This window comes from Sinocyclocheilus anshuiensis, unplaced genomic scaffold (genome assembly GCF_001515605.1).
Source record: "Sinocyclocheilus anshuiensis isolate Anshui unplaced genomic scaffold, SAMN03320099.WGS_v1.1 scaffold1632, whole genome shotgun sequence".
In the NCBI taxonomy this organism is placed as follows: domain Eukaryota; kingdom Metazoa; phylum Chordata; class Actinopteri; order Cypriniformes; family Cyprinidae; genus Sinocyclocheilus; species Sinocyclocheilus anshuiensis.
The window spans coordinates 299,417-309,668 of NW_015558674.1; the positions used below are offsets into that span (position 1 = coordinate 299,417).

Consider the following 10,252-nt stretch of genomic DNA (forward strand, 5'->3'; position numbering starts at 1 on the left):
GTGTGTAGCTGGAGGATGAGCTGGAGCAGTGGCTCGATAAGTCGACGAGCTCTGGCGACTGGACGGTAAACGCGCGGCACATCACACGCTCGTGGATCCGTGACGGCCTGAAACCGCGCTGCATCACGCGTGACCTGCAGTGGGGGACACCTGTGCCACACGAGGACTACAAGGAGAAGGTATGAGTGCACGATTGAGAGGCATAAGATGTTATTTCACTAATGTTGCCCATTAATCTGTGCTGACATCATTGTCTGTCCGTGAAGGTGTTCTACGTGTGGTTCGACGCTCCTATTGGCTACCTCTCCATCACTGCAAACTACACCGACCAATGGGAGAAATGGTGGAAGAATCCTCAGCAGGTGCTGGCCAATAACACGTCACTTAAACATTTCTTCATATTTAACCATCTGAATTTGATGCAAATCATATATCTTCAGATTTGATTATGGTTGTTTGGGGCAGGGTTGTTATAACTAACTAAAACTAAAATTGAAACTAAAATTAAAATCATTAAAAAAAAAAACATTTTTGCTACTTGAAAAAACGTTAACTGAAATAAAATAACTTTTTTTTATTAATTTCTCATTTTAATTTAGTTTAACTTGATTTTGTAAGATAACTAAAATTGAAAATGAAATAAAAATTAATATAGGCATAAAAAAATACAAAAACATACAACAAAATTACTAAAACTTTTAACTAAAATTAAAATGAAAGTGAAATATAAAAATAAAAAATGATTCAAAATATGAATGAAAACTATAATAGTATCTCGATGCTAAAATAAAACCAACATGAAGTAAAATTGAAATATATATTAATAAAAACTATATAGATATATACATATACAAATAAAAATGACAAAAATACACAACCAAACTTCAAAATTAAAATGAAAAGAAAAACTGATTCAAAATATTAATAAAAAATATAGCAGTGTCTTGATACAAAAATAATACTAGTTTAGGGGTTAATTTTAAGACTTGTTTTGAAGAATTTTAATTTCTACTGAGGTTTAAGATAACATTCACCTAAAAAAAACTTTACTTTTAAATAATTTTCATTCAGGAATTGCTAGGAAGTTTCTAAAATAATTAAAAAGTAATGGCAAGTGACATTGAATTAAATTTGAAATTTTGAAGTAGAGAGACTGAAATAGTATTTTCTTGTAAAATGTATTCCAAAAAGTTCAAAAGAATCAGTGTATCTGCAGTCATATCAGCAATTTAGGAAATAAAAACTGATTTATAGTTAATGATGACTTTTTAAGTAATTAAAACTTTTCGTGTCTGTCAAACTCTGAATTGAATGTAACCGCTGAATTCTAAAATGTGATCAAACGCTGTCGGGTCTGTTTGAGCCTGTAATGCTCCGGTGTGTCCTGCAGGTGGAGCTCTATAACTTCATGGCGAAGGACAACGTTCCATTCCACAGTGTAGTGTTCCCTTGCTCACTTCTCGGAGCTCAAGACAACTACACACTGGTGAATCACCTCATTGCTACGGGTGAGACCTGAACACAACACCGATCGGATCATTTAAAGAGAAACACGAAACGATGCAGATGATTGTATGCATATAGCACTTCATATTAAATATAGCTTAAAGGGATAGTTCACCCAAGAATGAAGATTTGATGTTTATCTGCTTACCCCCAGGGCATCCAAGATGTAGGTGACTTTGTTTCTTCAGTAGAACACATATGATGATTTTTAACTTTAACCGTTGCGGTCTGTCAGTCATACCTACATCTTGGATGCCCTGGGGGTAAGCAGATAAACATCAAGCTTTCATTTTTGGGTGAAATATCCCTTTAAATAGAGTCTCTTCTGCTCACCAAGGCTGCATTTATTTGATCGAGAACACAGTGAAATATTTGCAAAAACAGATAGATCCGCTTTTAACAATTTTCAAAAATCATGTTTTTTCATTGTGCATTCCAATTAATTTCAATCAAACTGCAGTTGGGTTATTTTGATTGTTAAAAAATAACTAAAAAATACAACTAACTAACACAATAAAAGCATGATGACATAATAAAAAAACGTGATTTTTGAACATTTAAAAAAACTTAGTTATCTGTTTTTGCAAATAAACTCTTCTCTCATTTTCTTACACATCTTTATTTGACCCTCTAACTCTAGCACTCTCTATTCTAATTCTATTCTTAAAAAAAAAAAAAAAAAAGGTCCCTTTTAGACTTGCACTCTATTAATTTACTGCTTGTTTTCTTTAAAAAAAAAAAACACTAGCTTTAATCTTTTCGTATTCTATCTATTTGTTTTCTTTTTATCTGTTATACAATTAACAAACGCAAAAAGGCCTCTAACACTAGCTTGCTCTATTCTTTTTCTATTTTATCTGTTTTCTTTTTATTTATTATATAATTTAAAAAACCTTGCTATGTGTGCTGCATTAAGCTACCTGAGACTTGCTCTTTTGTTGATTTTGATTGCTTCTATTGTCCTCATTTGTAAGTCACTTTGGATAAAAGCATCTGCTAAATGACTAAATGTAAATATTATTAGAATTTAAATATCTGTTTTCTATGTGAATATCTGTTAAAATGTAACATCAGCATCATTACTCCAGTCTTCAGTGTCACATGATCTTCAGAAATCATTCTAATATGCTGATTTGCTGCATTTTCTGATTATTATCAATGTTGAAAACATTAATATTTTTGTGGAAACTGTGAAACATTTTATTTTTCAGGATTCACAGATGAATAGAAAGTTCAAAAGAACAGCATTTATTTGAAATGGAATCTTTTGTAACATTCTAAATGTCTTCACAGTCACTTTTGATCAATTTAATGCATCCTTGATGAATAAAAGCATAGCACTTTTGAACAGTCGTGCGAATACATTCTGATATTTAATAACAATGTTTGTGTGTGTGTTTGCATGTGTTCAGAATACTTGAATTACGAGGACACGAAGTTCTCCAAGAGTCGCGGCGTCGGTGTGTTCGGTGACATGGCTAAAGACACCGGGATCCCGTCAGACGTCTGGCGCTTCTATCTTCTGTATCTGCGGCCGGAAGGACAGGACTCTGCTTTCTCCTGGAGCGACATGGCTCTCAAAAACAACTCGGAGCTCCTCAACAACCTCGGCAACTTCATCAACAGGTTTGTGCTGCTGGTAAAGCTGTGCGATAATGATGACAAAATGATATGTGACCCTGGAGCACAAAACCAGTCATAAGGGTCAATTTTTTGAAATTGAGATGTATGCATCATCTGAAAGTTGAATAAATAAGCTTTCCATTGCTGTATGGTTTGTTATGATAGGACAATATTTGGCTGAGATGCAACTATTTGAAAATCTGGAATCTGAGGGTGCAAAAAAATCTAAATATTGAGAAAATCATCTTTAAAGTTGTTCAAATGAAGTTCTTAGCAATGCATATTACTAATCAAAAATTAAGTTTTGATATATTTACGGTAGGAAATTTACAAAATATCTTCATGGAACATGATCTTTACTTAATATCCTAATGATTTTTGGCATAAAAGAAAAATCAATAATTTTGACCCCTACAATGTATTGTTGGCTATTGCTACAAATATACCCCAGCGACTTAAGTCACAAATCTCAATACTTTCTGGAATTTTGTTGACAACGATAATTAGATGATATTTCGCTGAGCGTGTAGGGCCCTATGAAAACCGTTTTATTTTTTTCCAAATTCAGTTTTTTCCATTTTAATTTTCTCTGACCCTGTTTTAATGGTTAAATTAAAAAATATTAATCAAAAAGCATGTCTAATAAATTGAAATCATGAAACTGCAATTTATTACCAAATTCTGTGTTTTCCATTAATTTTCTGGATTCCATTTTAATGGTTTCATTACATTTTAATAATCAAAAGCATCTCTAATTAACTGATTTTATTAAAAAAATAAAAAATATATATTTTTGATTTATTTATTTTTTTTTCAGAAATATTGTGTTGTGTATTTACATTTTACTGGTAAATATTCCTTAAAAAATTATGTTTTAATAATAATTTTATTAGTAGTAGTAGTACTATCATTACATTAAGTAATATATTTCTGTCACAGTTTATTCAAGTTAAAATTAACTTTTATTTTGACGGTATGACAATGTTTAAATAGATTTTTACCTTTTACGGGCATTTTTACCTTTTATAAGGCCCTTTTTTTAAGTAAATGAAAGCATCATCTTTCATGTCGAATTCTTACATTTAATCGATGAATTCAGTTCAGATAGTAAGACACTATTAGGGCTGTTACCAATCAAATAAAATCAGCATCAACAAAATTTGTGTTTGCTGTGCAGAGGAGCAGAATCTGCTTCTAAAGTGGCGTTTAGATGCATCCACACAGACTGATTAATGCTGGACATGAATGCAGTTCACCTGCAAATGCATAATTAATGTTTTGATGTTTTAAAAACAAAACGTTTAATAGTGATATTTGGGGGTGAAAACGAGAGAGTTTAATTAAAAATTAAATTCAAATCGCCAGTAGGTGGCGGCAAGTCACTGCACGAGTGAGTCATTGAATCATTCATTCAACCGATTCGTTCAAACGGCTGATTGATTCAGTAACGAAACACGGCTGTGTGCTGCTCATGACTGACACACACTCTCAGGATCATCATAGTTTAGAAAATCATGTCTTTTATTTTTTGTTTTGTATTTTTAATCAGTGCATATGTTTTTTTTTGTTTGTTTGTTTTTCTTTTGAATTGATTTCAGTAGGGTCTGGTTACATTTAGTCACTTCACACATCTTGATTGATCAGATTGTTTTTTGATTGGTTTTGCACATTTTATCCATTATAAATGCATCTTTGTCATTTCTGTTTATTTTCAGTATTGGTTTAAATTTTCAGTGTTATTTATTTATTTAATTTTTAAATTTTAATCACATAAAACAGCAAACTATTTCAATCAGATGACTTGTTCTTTTCCAAATAGATGCAGGTCTTGGTCAAAATGTGATGATAATTAAATCAGACCATCCAGCATTGATTAAAGGATTAGTTCACTTCCAGAATAAAAATGTCTTGATCATTTACTCACCCCCATGTCGTCCCAGATGTTCATGTCTTTCTGTCTTCAGTCGCAAACAAATTAAGGTTTTTGAGGAAAGCATTCCAGGATTTTTCTACATATAATGGACTTCAATGGGGACCAACGGACTGAAGGTCCAAATCATAGTTTCAGTGAGATTCAAAGAGCTCTACAGGATCCCAGCCGAGGAATAAGAGTCTAATCTAGCCAAACCATCGCTCATTTTCTGAAAAAAATAAACATTTATTTACTTTTTAACCACAAATGCTGGTCTTGCACTAGCTGGAATTGTTTTATTTTTTTTCAACAAAATGTTTAATTTGCATTTTCGAACAATTCTTAAATTTCCTGACTGAAAACGTTCTGCATTTTTACAATTAAAAAAAAAACAACAACTTCATTTATTATTATTATACAGTTTTTTATAAATGAGGACGTCCTCAAAAGGAGGTTTTGTCAAGTTTAACTCTGGGTATAAATTTGTACACACACACACACACACACACACACACTCACATACTCACACACACACACTCACATACTCACACACACACACACACACACACTCTCTCACATACTCACACACACACACTCACATACTCACACACACACACACACACACACTCACATACACACACACACACTCTCTCACACACTCACACACACACACACTCACATATACACACACACACACACACACTCACATACACACACACACACTCTCTCACACACTCACACACACACACACTCACATATACACACACACACACTCAAATACACACACACACACACTCACGCGCACACACACACACACGTGCATAAATAGATAAACACATGATTATCTTTTTACATCAGTACATGTAGGGTCTGTTAACACTTCTGCATCTTGATTGATCAGATTTCAATCAGTTTGCACATTATATTTACATTTGGCCACAAGCTATTAGTAAAAACACTTGAAGCAGGGTTATTATAATTAACACAAACTGAAACGCACAAACACAACAAAACAAAACAAAACACAAAACTTGATGCACTAAAATAACTAAAATTGAAACCGAAATAAAAATTAATAAAAACTATAGACATGCATAAAAAAAAAAAAAACTACTAAAAATGACAGCAAAATTATTAAAACTTTAACTAAAACTAAAACAAAAATGGAAAATATAAAAAAACTGATTCAAACCTATAGTATCTCAGCTATTTCAAAATGTGCAGGTGTCCCCTTTCCATCAGTTTTATTTACTTTGTTTTTGTTTTTTATCATTGAAGCGAAACTTCACATAATAAAATGTATTAATGAACTTCAATAAATAAATTAAAATATATTCATAGGAGGAAAGTGCACAAATAGTCAAAAGTATGCATGCAATATAAATTTAATCAAACCATCCAGCATGCATTTAAAAATACTAGACTGGAGTCTTGTTCTGTTTAAATCCGTTTAGATTTTTTTCAGTGTTATAGTGCACATTATATTAGTTTTCTTTCTCATGCAAACTGATCTGAAGCGTGTTGAGCTGTAGTTTTCATCAGTGCTGCTGCTGGTCTCTCCTCAGGGCCGGGATGTTCGTCAGTAAGTTCTTCGACGGCTGCGTTCCTGAGATGCTCCTGAATGAAGATGACAAGCGGCTCATCGCTCAGGTCCGCTGGGAGCTCAAGCAGTACATCCAGCTGCTGGATAAAGTCAGGTCAGTTCCTCGCGTGAGAAACACACAGATTCTGATGACGCAGGTCTCTCACAGTCATGTCAGGATCAGCTCTGATTTCCAGCCTGTAATTACATTTGTCTGGCTTTGCTCAGCTCTATAATATTTCAGCAGGTAATTCCTCTATAAATCAGAGTTGCCGGGAAATATCAGGTCAGTGGTGGTTCACAAACTCAGAATAGCACAGAAACTCATTGTAGAAGATGATTCTTTGAAATCCTTAAGGCAAGACACTTCAGCCAAAAAACTGAGAGATTTGGAGCTATTTGACTTTTCATTAGGTGTTGTTGTTGTTTTTTTCTTTCAGAATAGTGGAAAGAAAACTGCTTCTAAAAATCTGTTAAATAATAAAAAAAAATAAAAAAAAAAAAAATAAATATAATAATATTAAAAAGAAAAAAATCAGAAGTGTATAAAACAATTACATAAAAAAATATTTCATTATGCTCATATATACAATTTTTCTTCTTAATTTTAAAATGTTATTTCAGAAAAATACTTTTATATTTTTTATATAAAATATACATATATAATAATATAAATTTAAAAATATATAAAAACGTATACAATTTTATTGTTAAACTTTTAGCATTTTTATACAAGTAACAACATATATTATTATATATTATCATTATTACATATATACACACACACACACATATATTTCTATATAATTTTATCAGCTAGAAACAGCTCTGTTTTGAGTATGATGTCTATAAAATAATTTCTTAAAAAGCTCTTGCACGACTAATTATTCTTTTTCCGTTTTTTTCCTCCACTTCGGCAGCACTTACTCTAAACTTTACAGTTTTATTCCGATCTATATTCATCGATCTATCTATCTCACTCGCATTATTTATAACATTTTTATTAATGGTGAAAATGTGTTTGTTTCTGTTTGTTGACAGTATTTTCTGATTTATGGAGTGATAAAAGGAGAAATCCAAAATCCCCTCTGGAAAAACCTTGAATATGTCAACAAAATCAAACAAGAATTTTGATCCTCGCGTGATTCAATATTCAGATTTCTGTTCTGGAAATGTATGCAAATTAGTGCACATTCACTTAGATAATGCGCCATATGCATATTTAAACATAACATTTCAGAAAACTTACAAAAAATGTAATGTAATCAGTCAGCTGGGTAAGTATGGTGATATTGAATAGTTAATTTTTGACCCTTTTGCGCCTTTGTTGTCTTACCCAGTTACCACAAAAACTGCAAATGTGTTGGAAATCCATTGTTAAACGAGCAGCAGCATTTATTTCTGATGAGCATGTTTGTGTGGTAATAATGCACGTGTAAAGACTCTCATCGTGTGTCTGTTCAGGATCCGTGATGCTCTGAAGTGCATCCTCAGCATCTCTCGTCACGGGAATCAGTACATGCAGCTTAACGAGCCCTGGAAGAAGATCAAAGGAGGAGACGGTGACAGGCGAGTCATGTGACACGCCGTTAATAAGATCGGCATTAATGTACAGGGAAAAAAATAACATTATTTGAGATTATTTGTGACCCTGCAGCACAAAAGCAGTCTTAAGTCGCTGGGGTATATTTGTAGCAATAGCCAACAATACATTGTATGGGTCAAAATTATAGATTTTTCTTTTATGCCAAAAATCATTAGGATATTAAGTAAAGATCATGTTCCATGAAGACATTTTGTAAATTTCCTACCGTAAATATATCAAAACTTAATTTTTGATTAGTAATATGCATTGCTAAGAACTTCATTTGAACAACTTTAAAGATGATTTTCTCAATATTTAGATTTTTTTGCACCCTCAGATTCCAGATTTTCAAATAGTTGTATCTCAACCCAATATTGTCCTATCCTAACAAACCATACATCAATGGAAAGCTTATTTAGTCAGCTTTCAGATGATGCATACATCTCAATTTCACAAAATTGACCCTCATAACTGGTTTTGTGCTCCAGGGTCACATATGAGCACAAATTAACTCTCTCTCTCTAATTAGAATTGTAGTTTTTGTAAGCTTGTTTCCACCACTGAATAACAAATAAAAATGTTATTGCAATTTTTTTTGTTTAATCTCTCACTTTTTATTCAGACTTTTTTTTTTCTCTCACAATTGCATGATACAGACTCGCAATTGCAAGTTATAATAAAGCAATAATCCCCAAGAAGCCGTGGTTTACAGTGAATTTATAACAGCTATCAGTTGTGGTTGCAACAAAGTGGTTGCCGAGCAGCACACAAACGTAAACAAAGGTGTGTTACTTTGTAGAGTAATTTACAACAGCTTAGAACGCGGCTCAGCCAATCAGAATCAAGCACTGGAACTCTCCGTTTTATAAATTCACAATTATGTGACGTAAATTTGCAATTGCGAGATAAAAAGTCAAAATTGCGAGAAATAAATTCAGAATTGTGAGAAAAAAAGTCTGAAATAAAAAGTTGTTATATAAAAAGTCGCAATTAACTTTTGTATTTTTTTGCGATGTGTCAGAAGTAGGCTTGTGTGTAACGAGGTGTGTTTGTGCCGCAGGCAGCGAGCCGGGACCGTGACCGGTGTGTCGGTGAACGTGGCGTGTCTCCTGTCCGCTGTGCTGGAGCCGTACATGCCATCCGTCAGTCACACCATCCGCCAGCAGCTGCAGGCTCCACACACCTGCGTCAGCGCCATTCTGCAGAACACGGGGACCTTCATCTGCACGCTGCCCGCCGGACATCGCATCAGCGCGGTACTAAACCAGCTCATTTAATACTAACATTTAACAGTATTAGTTTAATATGTGACCCTGGAGCACAAAAGCAGTCTTAAGTCGCTGGGGTATATTTGTAGCAATAGCCAACAATACATTGTATGGGTCAAAATGATCGATTTTTCTTTTATGCCAAAAATCATTAGGATATTAAGTAAAGATCATGTTCCATGAAGATATTTTGCAAATTTCCTACTGTAAATATATCAAAACTTAATTTTTGATTAGTAATATGCATTGCTAAGAACTTCATTTGGACAACTTTAAAGATGATTTTCTCAATATTTAGATTTTTTTGCACCCTCAGATTCCAGATTTTCAAATAGTTGTATCTCAGCCAAATATTGTCCTATCCTAACAAACCAAAAAATTTCTAAACATTGACCCTTGTGACTGGTTTTGTGGTCCAGGGTCACATATTAGGTCTCGTAATGTGTAAGAAAAGTACAGCTTATTATATAAAAAAAAAATGTAAACTGAAATTTAGGTATTTTGTTTGTTTTATTTGAATTATTAATTTTTTTATTTTTTGACCTCTCCTGCAGGTCAGTCCTTTGTTCCAAAAGTTGGAGAACGAACAGATCGAGGTTCTGAGGAAAAGGTTTGGAGGACAACAGGTTTGTAAAAGACATTCATCCATTATTACTCGGGGTTCTCCTGCAGAAACTATGAAAATGTGTTTTCCTGGCCAGACATGTTTATGGAAATTAACAAAGTCCTGAAAACTCTTCTAAAAGTTACTGAAATGTAAAAAAAATAATAAAAAA

At 33.1% G+C, this 10,252-nt stretch overlaps 1 protein-coding gene across 1 annotated transcript in view; it reads left to right on the plus strand.

Moving 5' to 3' along the window:
* Positions 1 to 10,252, plus strand: part of mars1 (methionyl-tRNA synthetase 1) — a 42,228-nt gene that overhangs the window by 28,540 nt on the left and 3,436 nt on the right. Inside the window, exons 13-20 of the mRNA XM_016477517.1 lie at positions 9 to 179; positions 267 to 362; positions 1,391 to 1,508; positions 2,919 to 3,132; positions 6,607 to 6,738; positions 8,088 to 8,192; positions 9,269 to 9,464; positions 10,031 to 10,102. Of these exons, the coding sequence (XP_016333003.1) occupies positions 9 to 179; positions 267 to 362; positions 1,391 to 1,508; positions 2,919 to 3,132; positions 6,607 to 6,738; positions 8,088 to 8,192; positions 9,269 to 9,464; positions 10,031 to 10,102 (1,104 nt within the window). The remainder of the gene's footprint in view (positions 1 to 8; positions 180 to 266; positions 363 to 1,390; positions 1,509 to 2,918; positions 3,133 to 6,606; positions 6,739 to 8,087; positions 8,193 to 9,268; positions 9,465 to 10,030; positions 10,103 to 10,252) is intronic.